General features: G+C 50.2%; 1 protein-coding gene across 2 annotated transcripts; it reads right to left on the minus strand.

Moving 5' to 3' along the window:
- Positions 1-6711: 6711 nt before the first annotated feature.
- SYT11 (synaptotagmin 11) lies at positions 6712-14655 on the minus strand. Of its 2 annotated transcripts, none has more exons than XM_065751605.1 (4): positions 14574-14655; positions 10344-11167; positions 8424-8544; positions 6712-7732 (listed from the first exon to the last, which is right to left on the minus strand). In XM_065751605.1, exons 1-4 carry the CDS (start codon positions 14605-14607, stop codon positions 7422-7424), a joined length of 1290 nt encoding a protein of 429 aa, XP_065607677.1. In that variant the 5' UTR covers positions 14608-14655; the 3' UTR covers positions 6712-7421. The 2 variants fall into 2 exon arrangements, with proteins under 2 accessions (XP_065607677.1, XP_065607676.1); XM_065751604.1 differs by having other exon boundaries at positions 8421-8544.
- Between the last annotated feature and the right edge of the window lie 357 nt (positions 14656-15012).

Raw genomic sequence — 15012 nt, forward strand, 5'->3', positions numbered from 1 at the left:
ATTCCCGAGTACTGCTTGTACGTGGGTGACCGGTGCCGGTAGGTTTGTGACGCTGCACTTTGAGTGGTTGCCTCTGGTCGCTGCCTCTGGAAGTTGAGTTGTTTCAAGAGGAAAAAAAAAAAAAGAAATTGCTAAATTTCTACCCAGCTGAACTTAATTCATTCTTTTTTTCCCAGTGGTTTGCACAACCAAATGCTGCTGCTCTCTGGAGCAGTCGTTCACGTCACCAGAGGATTTTGTCCAGGTTGTGCCGTAGTTGGGGTCCTCAACAAGTCACAAACAGGAGGTTATTGTTCCTCTGGCAGCTGTGACTTGGTGATGGTGTAGCACTGCCTCTGTGTACGGCGTGGACCGCGTTGTCACAGTGCGTGCGAGGGGTGGGCTGATGCTGTGGGTGCTCTGGGAACGACAGCTTTGAGTTTTCTGACTCGTTTGTTGACATCTTGGCTGTGATGCAGTGGCGTATTTATTTACATTCAGTTTTAGATCCTCGTCTTAAAGGTGACAGTATTATTATTGAGTAGGAGTCTCTAACGTAGTCATTTCAAATTAATCTGGAACTGCTTTGTAAAGAAGGTGAGGCATGGGGGCCCAGTCAGAACCAGTATCCCCAATGCTGGTGAGGTTCTTCCAGTGCTGTCTGGTGATGCAGTGCTGCCGGGCATTCCCACCACACATCAGCACATCCCTCCCACTTGGGATGATGTCACCTGTACGCCAGTCATAGGATTTAAATGCAGAGCTGATGTCACAGGACTCGTGGTGGTATTTTTTAAATGATATGAAAAATCAGCACGTGACTCAGATGGGTTTTAAAGGCCTTTCTCCGAGAACGGAGTGCCTCGAGTCTTTCAGTTTGGGGATGAGAGAGCTCAGCAGGCAGTCAGTGCAGTAGTACTCGAGAGCTTTTCTTAATTGTTGATCCTCTGTGTCAGCCACTGTTAATCTTGCCGACTGAAGGACCTCGTGCTGTCACTCACTGTGCTGCACGTGTGCCATCAGAACTGAAAATGGAGTTGTTGGAATGGATGTGTAAAAGGATCCGGCCCAAAAAGTGAAGGTAACAAATACACAGAGCTGAGGGCAAAGGAGAGCGAATCACTGGGGCTGTTGGGAACGTGAGAGCTCTCCTGAGCTCCCACTGCGTGCAGTTCTGGGTCTGTGATCAGCAGTGTGCCATCGAAAACCAATAGGTGAAACCCAGGGAAAGCAGAGGCAGAGAGCACGAGGAGCAGTGCCACGAATCCGCTGCTCCAGGAGCACTTCTGTGGCAGCGAGTACTCCGATCTCAGGCAGTGCTGGGAGCTGCCCAGGGCCAGCTCTCCCCATCACGTCTGCAGCGCGTCGGTGCCTTCTGTGACCCCCAATGATGCCACATCCATGTTTACTGATGCCTTTGATGAGCCTGTTGCTTCTAGAGTTACGACATCAGAACAGCAGCGAGCACTTTTCTTTTCTCTTTTTTACAGTGTTATTCAAAAACAAAAAAGTTTTATTTTTTGTCACGTATGAATTTGTACACGGGTTTGACACAATATAGAGTTTTTAATACGGAATTTGTGTTGCGTGTTTTACTGCGTGGGGTGGAAGGGCAGGAAAGCTCCTGGGGCACTTTGAGGTTGGCTTGGGAAGTGCTCACTTACAGTGATCCAGTTGTATCTCACTAAATACCTTCGTTTATCCCGAAGGAAAAAGCTCTTCTGGCTTTGCTTTGGTTTTGGCTTTCGAGTGGAGGGCAGAACACATTTCCTGGCTGACAGTCATACTAAAAGTTCATAAACGTATGGGAACTGTGGTAAGATCTAAAGGCAAATTAGAGGGAAATGCAAATTGCTTGGCTGGACGGGGGTGTCTCAGGGCTTTGCTTTGTCCCTGCAGTCTGGAAGCCGTGAAGGACTATTTCCAGTGATGGCCCTTTAGTAAACAGCATGCAAATATCTGTGGAATGAAAAAAATGACCTCCACAGCATTCCCTGAAGTCCAACGTGATTGTCAGATGCCGTCTGTCTGTCTGTCATCTACACACAGCACTCCTCTAACTGTGCAGAACAGCTCGTCCCCATGGAGATTTGGCCTCCGCTGCAGGAAGTCAGTACCACCACGTGTGTGATTATTGGGCCCCCAGGAGCTGGGAGAGGCAGCAGAGATGTGTATGGCATCAGAAAAGCATTTCATCTCTTCACCCCCCTCCCCCCCCCCAAGGCTGCACTCAGAGGTATTTAAGGCAGAAATTACTGCCATCGTTTCACAACCATCCCCAGGAAGGAAGCAGTGACAGCTCAGGAGGGTCCAACACTGCCACACCGAGCAAATTTTACTGCTCATTGTCTGCTGGGGCTCCACCAAGAACAGCTTTGCTGTGCTCTGTTGCGCTGATGCAGCTCTGCTTTCCTGCTCCCACGGCAGAAATGCAGAGCCGTAGCACCTCGCTGCGGATCGAGGTCCGCCTGCTGCTGACGTAAGAAGCTGTTTATGACTGCAAAACTGTTTTCAAAACGTGGATGGAACTGAGAACCGAACAGAAACCCAGCGGAATTGCTGCCGAATGAAAGCAGCAGTGATTTGTGTTGTGAAGTGAAATAGTGATGGAGCCGGGGGAGCTCGCTGCCCTGCTCCCGATGAGCGCGCCTCGTCCGCTCCTCTTCCTCCAGCACAGACGTTCTGGTTCGCATTTTGCACAGAGGATGAGTGGCACGGGAACGTTTCACAGGCTGAGGTCATTCCTTCCAGGGAGGCTGCGCACGGAGCTCACGATGGGAAACACGTGGTGGGGATTTGCAGCGGAGAGGGGGAGGAGATCCGCGTGGATCCAGGGGGAAGGCTGGATGTGCCTAAATCCTGCGTAGAGCTGGAGGCTCTGTGAAGGAATAAAGCCCAGGGAGACAGGGGAGCTGCGTTTCTGGCTGTGAAAACTCAGTGAGGTTGGAGGTGTGTTGTCTGAGGATGACTCGGAAAGGATGAAGACGCGCAGAGCTCATCGTGGGGCTTAAAGGCGAAGCTCGCTGAGCAAACCACACCCACTCATCCCCATCAGGGCAGTTTCCCTCCGGAATGTCCCTCCTTGTGCGTCTTCAGGAATTCTGTCAATTTTAAAAGCGTACCAAAGGGAGTAGATCCTAAACTTGATGAAAAATAACCCAAATGAACCGACCCCGGGCGTGCCTGCCCAATCGCTGCACCCCCCCCCCAGCATTTCCCTTTCTGTCACTTCCTTACTTTCTCATGCATTCCTCAGCATGTGCTTCCCCTCCCGTCCCCTTTCTATAAGGCACCGTCTGAGGACCACGGGAGGATGCAAACACAGGAGCTCAACCAACGCACATCAGAGCCAGGAGCTCACTCAGGCACTGCCAGCATCTGCCAGAGCACACTCGGACAGTGAACGTCACTAACTGCGCCTGCATGGGGGGCTCCCCTCTATCCCAAAGCAGAATGAGTTTCTAAAGGATCCGTATCCGAATGCTGCTTGTAAGCGGGGCTGGAGCATAAGGCTGGGGCTGGATAAGCTGCTCTGGGGGCGATGAGCTATTTGTGACTCTGCCTGTTAGAGGAAATGGCAGCACAGCCTGGATTCTGTCTGCGATCAAAAAGTAACGCGCATTACCATGGTAACTCATCGTGCTCCTGTGTTGAATGAGGTGAGCTAGAGGCTGTTGGAGAAGGAAGGGCCCAATTAATGCTGCCGGAGAGATGGCAAAAATCCTATTGGTTTCAATAGCGTCCGCAGCCCGAGGCAGAGAAGGTGGGAAGAGCGTCCGAGCAGAGCTTCCATGCTTTCCCTGAGCAGTTTCTCTTTTCATGGATTGTCAGGCCCATTCTCTTTGCTTCTTTTCTTTTTCTTATGCAAATCCTTTTGTTTCTGCTTCAGCCGAATGCCGTGAGAACCTGAAACGGGCTGTCTGTGAAAGCCTCCCGAGGTAGGAGCCCAGAGGAGGGCGAGGTTTTCTTTCACATCTTGCACAGCACGGTGGAAGCTGCGTGCTTTGGCAGGGCGGTTTCAGTCGGCCCCTCTCCCGACTGCAGTCATTACAGTGATGAATAAGTGATGGAGCTCCAACACAGCGAGGTGCGGATGGGTACGGCACGGCGGGCAGGACCCGGGGCTCTCCCGACCTCCTGGATGTGCTGCTCTCCCCTTCCTAAAACGAACCGTTCCCTTCTGGTGGAAAGCGATGCCCGAGGAGCTGTGGCATTGGACTGCGTGCCACTTTCTGGGACAATGGAAGACCTTTATGGGCTGAAACCGCCGAGTTCTTCAAGATGAGACCTGAAGTTGGGGTGCAGTTAATTTCAGGTGTTCAGGCACCTCCGGATCCCCATCCTTTGCCGCAGGGGAAGCTGTGGGGCAGGGAGAAGCGGCGTGCTGGAGCTCCTGCTGGAGCCACGTTGCTGTGGAAACACGGTTTGGTATTCTGCACTGTTTGGCGTTTTCTAAAGGCTGTGGCTTCGTGCCCAGCAGTGCTGCTCTGCGTAGCAGCAGTGGGAGCTGCAGTGTTACAGAGGACATTGTACCTCACAGTGACACAGACAAAAGCCTTCCTGAGAAAAGCAGCTCCGCCTGGGAATCCAGGAACGTGTCTGAAGCAGACAGAAAAGAACCAGATCGCTTTTCTTCTTTTCTTCATCAATTCTTTCACCCATCCAATTGCTTTTTGTGCATTTATTCCCCTTACCCTCCACTTAGCCAGCTCAAGAGGACCCATCCGCGTTGGGGCTCTGCGATGGCACCGTCCTCGGGGGAGTGTAAGCCACTTAAATGCCAGGATTTTGTCACATCTCTGCACTGCTGAGGTCAAACACGGCACAGTCACCCTCTAAAGTGATTTAATTTTTATTTCCACGCTCAATGTGCGTTAACAAATTCAACATACAAGGTAGCATTACATAATGTCAAGTAGCTTCTAGCATTATGCGGTTTCACACATGTTGAGTTAGGTTTTTTTGCCTTTTTTTTCTTTTTTTTTTTTCCACACAACGTTGTAACTGTCCAAGTTAATCTTACAATAGAAGACACAAGGTAAAGAATAACCACATCTGGGAGATTTTACAGTGAGTTTGCTGTCACTTACTGTCTATTTTACGTTTTAAAAATATATATATCTGCACATCTTCAGTTTCCTATTATTCCAGAAGCGTTGGAGCTATTCCTATCTGCCCGATAGCCTAAGACTATTTACCCTGAGCATGTTTCCTTGACAAGAAGTTCATCTTTCCTTCTCAACTAAAGGAATCTTATAGAGATCATCTAGGCTTACGCATGCACTGAAGGGGAGAAAAAAAAAGGGAGGGCTTTTGTTAGTTTGTTCTGTTTGGGTGATTGGATTTTCTGAGAAAGAAAAAGTTGTGATGACTCCTAATCTCGAGCGACGCGATCGTTTAGTGCAAAAACCAGGAGTGGAATAGACTGGGGGCAGTTTCCAAAGGAGAACTCTGGTTTGTGGCTGCAAGGGACAAAAATCTGCTATAACCTCGGGCAGTGATGCTCGCAATCGGGGTCAGTTCGGCACAAACAGAAGTCCGTGCTTCTGCCTGCCACGCAGGACTGAGAACAGCTGCAGCTTCAGCGTGACTTCCCTTCTGAAAAGGCATTTTGCCTGGAAGGAAGTACAACGAGAAAGCAGCTACGAGTGAGAAAATCCAGCTTTCCAAAAGCAGTTTTTAAGGGGGAGGTGCCAAAGGGATGCCAACGGAGTACGCTGGCTGTGTGAAGAGCCATCCCAGCAGCAGTGCTTTACTCCGTGGTTGGGAAGGATACTGAGTGAGACTGTTCTGTGATTCTACTTTGATTAGGAAGAAGGTGGAAAGGATCATTTTTCCATCAGGGCTCTAAAACTCAATAGCCAAGTCCTGCAGATAGTTCCAACCATCTCAGAAGTGCTCCATCGCAACACTACTTGCGTTCCACGTGGCACAGGACAGCACGGTGCCTGGAAGCAGCCACAGCAACACTGCAACCCCTCTGCCTGCTGCATACCTCTGCAGGCTCAGTTCTGCTCTGTTTCCATTGGAGAGCGCAGAAACACTTCAGATTTCTGCAGCTGGTGAGGAGTATTAAGCTCAGCTCACCAGCAATGCTTACAACTAGTTCTTTGCTGCCAGTTATCATCCTTTTGCATTTCCCAGCTTGAATGCAGGAAGAAGCCCAATCGAGTTACTCACCAAGATCCTCCTGGCTAATAATTTCTTGGTGAGTGCCAGCTCCTATCGAGTGAGATGGTGTGCAGTTGTTTCAGTCACATACTGGTGGAACTTGAACTTCTGCTCACAACTGCTGCCTGTTTGGGGCCACATTAATCGAGCAGCATCGCTGCAGCTCAGAGGTGACAGGAAGCATGCTCCACGTCCCAGAAATCACGTCCACAGTGTAAGAGCTAACTCGAGCTGCTCTGAAATTCTAAAGCTCGACTTCTTGACCAGTGTGGCTTTGTGTAGCAGCAGACTTTGTGCTGTGTTACTCTTTTTTTTTTGTCTTGGATCATGCAAACTGACTCAGTTTGAACCTAAGGGAAGCTCTGTGAGCTTTCACTTCACACCTCTCTCCCCGGGCTATTCTCCTATCTCATCACATTCTGCTGCTATAACAGAACTCACCAGTCCTGTGGGATTTCAGATTTAAGGTTTAAAAGAACCAGCAGGAGCTCCTTAACCAACAACGCGGTGCCAGGTTTTGTTGGGCCCTTCATGCACAGGCAGGGTACAATAAAATGCAGTGTAGTGGAACTCCCCCAGCCCTGACAGTCTGTAGGATCGTGTCCGTGCTAATCTCCACGTAGTAAAAGCAAAGTGATCTGTTTGTTGGTGTATGAATTTGAGATGCGAATCTTTGAGGCTGTGGCCTCGCAGCTCCAAAGCAGTGATACCACAAGGAAAGTCTTTTAGTACCTGATGAAGAAGATTTTTTTTGTCTCTGAAGGAAAGTGCCATTTTCCCCTGTATTTTCCTTTTGCATTAGTGCAGAATTCTAAACCACCTTTAATTGGAAACGCAGTTGGTACTCCCAAACCAGCAAAGAAAACTGCAAGAATCAATGGGCAGGCAAACTAACAAGAAACTAGAGGTTAAACAGCAGAATCCAGAAACTTTGGGAGAAGCCTAATAAAGACAGGCCAATTTTGGTGAATACCAGCAAAGACAGTTCGGCACAAACACAACTTCCATAGTGACAGATAATTGTATTAAAATCTGCGACTTGATATTGGTAGTTATACTAATTTCAGTTTGTATTAGGCATGCAATAGCGTGAGTACACTGTTATATATATTTGTGGTATTTTTCTTTTTAATTTAATGCTCTTTAGAATGGTAGTGCCCTGCAAAATCACATCACTAGAGAACCCATCAGCTGCTGCTTCTTACGAAAGTTTAGTTCTACAGCTAAAACAAGGTTTAAGTCTGTTCTATGGTCAGCTGCCACAACCTCTGCTAGTACTCACTCAGGCTGTGCCACTTGGCCACCGGCTTCCTAGGGTTCTCACAAACCTCTCTCCAGTGCTCCACTCCAGCTGCAGTGATGCTGTGAGCTCCCAGGATCAGCCGGCCCACCACCTCGTTCTTTGTGGTACGGTCGAAGTCGATAACGAGGAATTCGATGCTGATGTCGGGAAGGAGATCCACGGGGATGTCGTAAATGAAGGATTCGTTGAAGACAGGATTCAAAGTGCACTTCTTCACGTGAGTCTTCTTTTTTGCTATGCGCTTTCTCCCGTAATAAACGTTCACCTTAACGTAGGGATCTGTCAGAGGAGAGAGAAATGAACGAATAACACGGTCCAGAGATGCTCTGGGAAGGGGTGGATGGGTTCAGCTTGTTGAGCCAGGTAGAAGTGAACTGTGCACGTCTAGGTTGCACGCTTCAGTCCCACAGTTGGGGCTGTGAGTACTGTCCCATTGCAGAGCAACCAGCTGACAGCAGCACCTCAAGCTCCTAACAGGCTTCAACACTGCGTGGGGAGCAGGGGGAAGCAAGTTGTATAGCAGCTGCGACGACTGCCCCTAGCAGAACCACGTGGGTAGAGTCCTGGTGAGCTCAGGGCCCAACTCATCAAAACTGGCACTGTTTACTGTCATGTGTAACGAGAAATATTGTTTCTGAAAGTGAGCTGAACTTGTAGGAACTGTGACTTTTCTCTCGTGTACTGTTATTTATGAGAACGCACAGCATTTTCCTTCTGCAACACAATTCCTATCCAACAACCAACAGCCGCTGTATTCTGTCTGGGCAGTGAAGCCTCCTCCCCCCCTCCTCCTGACCCAGCTTGTGTTTTACTACGCTACAAGTTCTTTCAGCTGGTAAACAACAACGTGCTGGAGCACCCCTGGGTTGTGAGAGGTGTCCAGCGCTTCAGCAAAGCTATGAAATGCCTTCAGTGCATCTCTGTGTGGCAGAGTACCAAAATATTCAGAGCTGGAGAAAATAGCTTCTACCTGAGAGGCCAGTGATATCCATCTTTGGCAAATGTCTGGCTTTCAGCACCACAACAGTCATTCTCTGCGCCACGGGTTGGTACGACAGCGAGACCTGCAGCTCTCCTCTGCTAATGCATTTCTGTGAGCAAGAAACAGCAACAGTTTATTAGGACAACGCGGTCTTACAAATACAAGCAGACGCTGGAGGTCACCACTGTTTTTCTTTTCTTATGCTGAAGGACTAAGAAGTTGGAAAATTATCTGTGTTTCATTCTAAATACATGTCCGGCCTTAGCAACACGAAGTCTTGAGCAAGTTGCTGAAGGTAAATCACCCTCTGCTCTACGCCCTGCACATGCTGAGCAAAGTAAGCATCACTACAGCCTTCAGTTTCTCTGGGGGCAAAGCTGGGGGCCATGCTCTGAGAAACCAGCACCCCAGGAGACAGATGCTGGAGACAGATGAGGTTTCTAGGAGCTCTGTGTTCACTGACTTCTTTTGGAGCTGACACTGGTGAGCACCTTGAGCTCCTTGGGCACATTTCAGAAGCTCCACCATCAGTCAAGTCCGCACTGGAAAAGGATGAAGATGAAAAAGAAACTATTCCATTAAACTTGCTGTACATCCTTTCAAAGAGTAACATTATTAAGATTATTAGCTTTGGTCTCCAGTCGGTACTCATTAACTTTCAGTGAGAAGGCACTAATTTAGATTAAGTTTATTTGCTATCAAGGAAAATGGCATTCGCAGTGGGCACGAGATGGTGTGGTGTCAGGAGCACAGCAGAGCTGCACGACTCAAACAGCTGCGTGCTAAAAGCTCAGCAGTCAGCTCCCTGCCCTGCCCCCTCCATCAGGTCAGCATCTGCTCCTTTTAACCCCGGGTGCAGATGGGGAAGGAGGTCACAAATGGAGGATTTTCTTTGTTCCCAGTAGAAGTGTTGCTACAATAAATGTGATCTGTTTTTCGAATGCTGTCGCTTAGCTGGAGAAAACTGTGCACCCAACACCAAGCTCCATCTACTTTTAATTAACGGTGTGTTAAGTAACATGCATCCTTGATTACATCTATTTTTAGGGTGACCTTTTTCCTCCATTTTTCATCTATTGTAGAACTCATACGGTCAATACATTGAAAATAATGCTTTATCAAACCTAACGCAGCCACGGGACGGAGCGTAAGGCCGCCCATCGACGTGAGCCTTCGTCTGCTCTGCGGACTGCTTATCTGCGCAGTGTGCAGCACCAGAAGTGAGAGTGGGGTTCATCTCCCTTAGGTTTTAGAGGTCTACATTTGACAAAACCACACTTCATCCTCACGTGGGGAAAAAGGAGAGGGCTGCTGGGGGTGGGATTGATCTGAGCTGTTCCAGACGTCTCCCGATGTTTCGTGGCTGCCCCTGCTGCTGATGCTGATAGATTTTTACTGGCTAACAGCCCACGCTTACAAATTAGGTACTTACAAATGTAGGTGTCCAGAACAGTCAGATGAACCCTTCTCTAAGTGAGATTTGTTTTTGCAGAGCAGGATATATTGTCACTTGGAATCGGTATAAAAGGTATTCAGAGCACCCATATCTCTAGCTGTTCCCCATGAGCAGCTTGGACACAGATGAATGTCCCTTTGTCACGCTGCTCTTTTACTGGGATGGGGACTTTGCTTTTTTTCTTGGCATCACTGATTACAGCATTCCTCATTTTTATGCCTCTGTAGCGACTGTGTCACCAAATCTCCATCAGCACACAGCAGAAAACCACCGAACTAAAAGAGCACGGTCACATATTACTAAAATAACATGCCTCTGTGGAAAAAATGGGTTTTATTACTACGAACGCTGCAGCATTCCTGCTCACCTAACTACTGAGGCTCCTGAGCCGGGAGATCCGGGATCAAACCCAACGCAAGGAACCCTCAGTGACACCAGATGAAGTTACTTACCTGTATGTTCCTTTTGAGAATCTCCCTGGTCAGCTGAACCTTCCCGGTGCTCGGATCCACTCCTGCAAGGGGCACCATGACTTCTCCAATCACATCATCTCGAGAAAAGCGATCGAAACTCAACACCAGGAAGTGAAGCACCAAATCCTGGAGCTGGCTGTAGGGGATCCCGTAGAAGGTGAAGGTTTCGTCAAAGACCGGATCCAGCGTCTTGCGAAGCACGCGAGTCTTCACGCGGTGCCTTTTGTCTGGAAGGATGGTCATCTTGATGTACGGGTCGGAGCTCTGAGTGTGCTCATCCATAACGGGCAGCCCGTGAGCCTCCTGGATGGTAACCACCAGTGCTTTTTTAGGGAAGTTGTAGTCCACTGAGAAAGTCAGTTCACCCAACAGCACGTCCTCCCCCGGGGAAGATGGGGAGGAGGTTTTACTTCCTCCTGGAGTGAGGCTTTGATCTGGGCTTAGTTCATCTCCATAATCTACTTTTATCGGAAGCTGGTCAATGTGGGGAGCTGCATTTGGCCCATCTGGAGCCTTATCAGAGCCTATCAAGCCAGATTCAGCAGCATCCACCAAAAGGTTTCCCCTCCCAGGCTCCTTAGGAGCGCCATTCTTGTCTCTCCGGATTCGGTTGATTTTCTTCTTGTTACTCAAGGTCTCCGGATAGATGCTGATGCCTTTCAACATGTGAATGAATTTATATGGTGGGGTTTTGTGCTTTTTTTCTGCTTGCTGATGACAGCATGTCCACACAAAAACTGTAACTGAGACAGAAACCACCAGGACAGTAGCACCGATGAGGCCTGCCACAACTGGAGAGACATCTGTAGGGGAGAAAGGCAGTCAGGAAAGAGCTGGAACCTCTGCGAGCCCCACACGAGTGAGAACGCAAAGGCAGAGATACCACAGCACGCTGTTCAATAAGCTTGGAATCAAGGCTTCCCTAGAATAAAAAGTTAACTGGTATTTCTGTGGACGCAACACTGGATCTGGAGTTATCCCTTATGAACAATTTAAACCGTGGCTAGATTACAGTTCTTATTTCTGTGCTGGGTGAAGAACATGACCCTGTCCCATACACACAAGAAGAAGGGACAGCGTATGCCCATACAATGCGACAGCAGCTTGTACCACACTGGGGGACTCATTCTCCTCCAGTTCCCATTCTGTTTCCACCACCTCCCCTGGGGAAGCACGTCATGCCCGCACGACGTGACCGCGTGGTCTCACCCAAAAGCTGAGGCTGCTCTCTTCGACTGTTCCTCTGTGCTGCATCCAAAATCTCTCTGCATTTTCACCCCAGTATTACTATTTACGTTCTTTCAGATTTTGATGTTCATCTGCTGACAGAAGTCCACTCCACCGTTAGCAAGACTCCTTCTCATGGGAAAGTCCAATGTTGTAAAACAATGGACAGAAGATCCTCTTTTTGTACTTAGGGACTATTTGATATTTAGGAGTTCACGTCAACTGGGCTCTTCAGCAATGTCAGGCCAGAACAAAAAGGCACAGCATTCATTTTTAGCAACCGAGCTCGTTATTTTCTATTTATAACCCCTGTTTTGGAGATGTATCATCAAACACAGAACGAAACCAGTAGTTTCGAGCTCCCCAGTACATTATATTGACATATTCAAGCAATTTAGTCAAGGGCCACCAAGATAATTAAGGAGTGGGAGCAGATGGAGGATGGAAAACGGAGAGCAGATGGAATACGACGACAGCTTGAAGGAGCTGGCTACGCTCAGCCTTAAAAGAGAAGGAAAAGGGAGAGATCTTCTTGTGCCATGAGACATTCACGCTGTGGTTGTATCATAACCGGGCAGAGAAAGGAAGGGATCCTCAGCCCCAGTGCTCCTCCTCCCGTGGTGCCACTGCTCACAGAACTGCTCCCTCTGATGCACGTCCCCCTCAGGTAGGATTTGAGTTTCTTCCTGATCCCTGCTGCTGGACAGTTGCCTTCTGCAGCACGTTCCCTTGGCCCCCTCAGAAGTGAGAAGGAACGCGGAGGAGTGCGAGATTCGGTTTAATTAAGAAGTAAACAAGTGGCTGTCTCTGTACAGCCTAAACATCTTAACACCAGGCTGTTACTTGTTGCTAAAAGCCATGTTTTTGTATTACTGGTACTCTGGAGTTTATTAAGGTATTGCTATTGTTGTGGTTTTGCTTTATTGATCACTTTTTCCCCTTTTTTTCCTCTTTTTCTAAGCAAACTAAGCCCTCTGTGCCCCACCTTTCCCCTCACAACCTGCACACGCTGTTTGCTTCCACGGGAGCACGGAAAGGCAAGAACCCATCGTCGTGACAAAAATGGAACAGCCACACAAAGCTCATCCAATTTTCACGTTTTCATTCTGTACCGCGAACAACAGAAAATCATCTTCTGAATTTCTACTTCAACCACAAGCAGCACTTGGATTTGGCATTTTCTCTGCCCTTGCTACGTTATCGTCCATTAAGGCTGTGAGGCAAGAGGACAGGCTGCGATGTGCCTACCTCGTAGGCTTGGGGATATCTGATTTCCCCATAACAATATGTCTCCTTCTCACAACAATCCCTTTGGGTTGGATGGAAGCCTTCCCTCCCAGCAGTGGGATGTCCTTCAGGGGGTGACTGCCCCCACGGTTACACACCTTCAGACCCACGGCCACACACAGTGCACTGACCAAAGCAAGGGGCACTCCCAGCACTGACAAACACTAACACATCCTGCCTTCCCTATTTCACATCTGCTCTTTGAAATGACCCAAGCGGTCTTCAAGAGCCAATGTGAACACAGCACTGTTCAGCCACATACAGATCTCAAAAGCTTCAGAGCATATGCAGCAAAGGACAAAAGCTGAAACTCTTTTCTTATTCTGACCTCATGTTTTCGTGTGTTTTGTTTCTATTGTGTCCTAAGAGAATCAGCTCTTGTACCTTCATTTCCCAATAAACAATTTCAGCAGCCGCACCAGAAAGCGCCAAACAAACCTTCACAATTTTTCTCCCCTCTGAATCCCCGAGCTTTTAAGTTAGCTCCCGCAGTGCCTCGTGGCAAAGGGTTCCCTCAGCTTAATTAAATGTTGTGGGGAAGACACAACAGCTTTTATTCCGAGCCCTCCCCACCTTGTTTCGTTGGATGCTTCTTCCTGCATTAAAGAAAGAGCGTGGAACAATCAGCCCGGCGCTGCCCACCGCACCTCTCCTCTGCTGCCTGGAGACTCCCACTTTACGTAATCCTTCCATACATTCATCAATTCTGTTCCCGTAGTTGCCTCCCAACTCCTCTAGCTGAGGTTGTGCGAGTTCATGCACAGCCGAGTGCTCTGGATGCCCATTTTGTCTCCTCTCTCCAACAGAACCGGATTTAAAAACAAATAATAATTCAATATTTGTAGAAGAGATCTTTGTTCTGATGCAATGCAAAGATCTCAGTGGAGCCCCAATGGATTTCTGGGGTATGGGATTACGGTTCTGGTTAACGGGAGACCATTGAAAACTTATTTTCAATAACGAGCTTTGCTGATTACACCCATGGCCACCGGTGGCCTGGGGTTTGGTGAGGGTGGACCAAAGCTCTCACAGCCCAGAAATGGTACGGAATGTATGCATTGTACAGAAGGGATGCAGGATGCCAGGCAGGACGGATTAACGTTATTAAGAGCTTTAGAATTGAGAGGAAACATGGCAACCACACATTAGCAATAGGCCCCACGGTCCCAAGGGAAGGTCGGTCGGTGCTGGAGGACAGAAGGAGCAGCGCTTGGGGCTTTTAAAGCCTGGAGAGACCCAATGGATAAACCCCAACCGAAGCCAGGAGGCAGCGGGCGCTCCGTCCCCGCATCGAGGCCGTTCCGACGGCTCTGCCGTTCCCCGATCGCCCCCACCCCAGCTCGGGAACACTGTGGGGGGGATGGAGGGAGGAATGGAGGGGGTGGGATGGAAGGGACGGGATACCGGCCCCGCCCCACCTGGGCCGCCCCCTCCCCCCGCCCCGCTCGGCCGTCGATGGCGGTGCCGCAGCCCCGCGGCCCCCGGGGAGGCGCGAACAAAGGCCGGGCCGGGCACACACTGCGCGTCACGGGGCGGCCGCGTTCCCTCCGCTCGGTACCGGGGCCGGGCCTCCTTCGGTGCCCTCCGCATCCTTCCCACCACGGCAGGGCCCGGTCCGAGCTCCCCCCCCCCCAACCTCCACCGGGAGGGGTCGGGAGAAGGCGGCGGCGGCGGCGGAACGCGGCTCCCACTCACCGAAGCCGGGATGGACGCTGGTGATCTCCGCCATGGTCCGCGCTGAGGCGGAATGCGGCACCCGGTGCGGCGGCGCCGCGGAACGGCCCCCGCCCGCAGGATGCTCCGCGCCCGGGATGCAGGAGCCGCCGACTGGTCCCGATCGGCCCCGCCCCGCCCGGCCCCGCCCCGGCCCCGCCCGGCGGTGACTCGGCAGTGGCGGCGGTGCGGGGCGAGGCCTCGAGGGGCCGCGCTGCCGGCGCTGTTTCGCGGGCGGGTTCTCCCCTTACAGCGCAGCCCCGGGGCCGAGGAGAGTGGTGACCGCGTTACAATGGCGACACTCGGTGTGAAACCAACCCCCACCCCTCAGGCGGCGCGGCGGGCGGCCCTCGCCCCCCAGCGTGGCAGTTATTCCTCCCCCCAACATGGCAATTGTCCCCCTCCCCACCCAAAATAGCGG

The sequence above is a fragment of the Cyrtonyx montezumae genome, unplaced genomic scaffold (genome assembly GCF_038088225.1).
Source record: "Cyrtonyx montezumae isolate F1298 unplaced genomic scaffold, pur_monq_1.0 scaffold_76, whole genome shotgun sequence".
Lineage (NCBI taxonomy): Eukaryota > Metazoa > Chordata > Aves > Galliformes > Odontophoridae > Cyrtonyx > Cyrtonyx montezumae.

Coding starts and splice junctions, on each gene's coding strand:
- SYT11 (XM_065751604.1), bottom strand. CDS start 14,607: ATGGCGGAGATCACCAGCGTCCATCCCGGCTTCG. Junction 11,168..14,573: donor CAGCGTCCATCCCGGCTTCG/GTGAGTGGGAGC, acceptor TCTCCCCTACAG/ATGTCTCTCCAGTTGTGGCA. Junction 8,545..10,343: donor TTCTCAAAAGGAACATACAG/GTAAGTAACTTC, acceptor TCTTGCTCACAG/AAATGCATTAGCAGAGGAGA.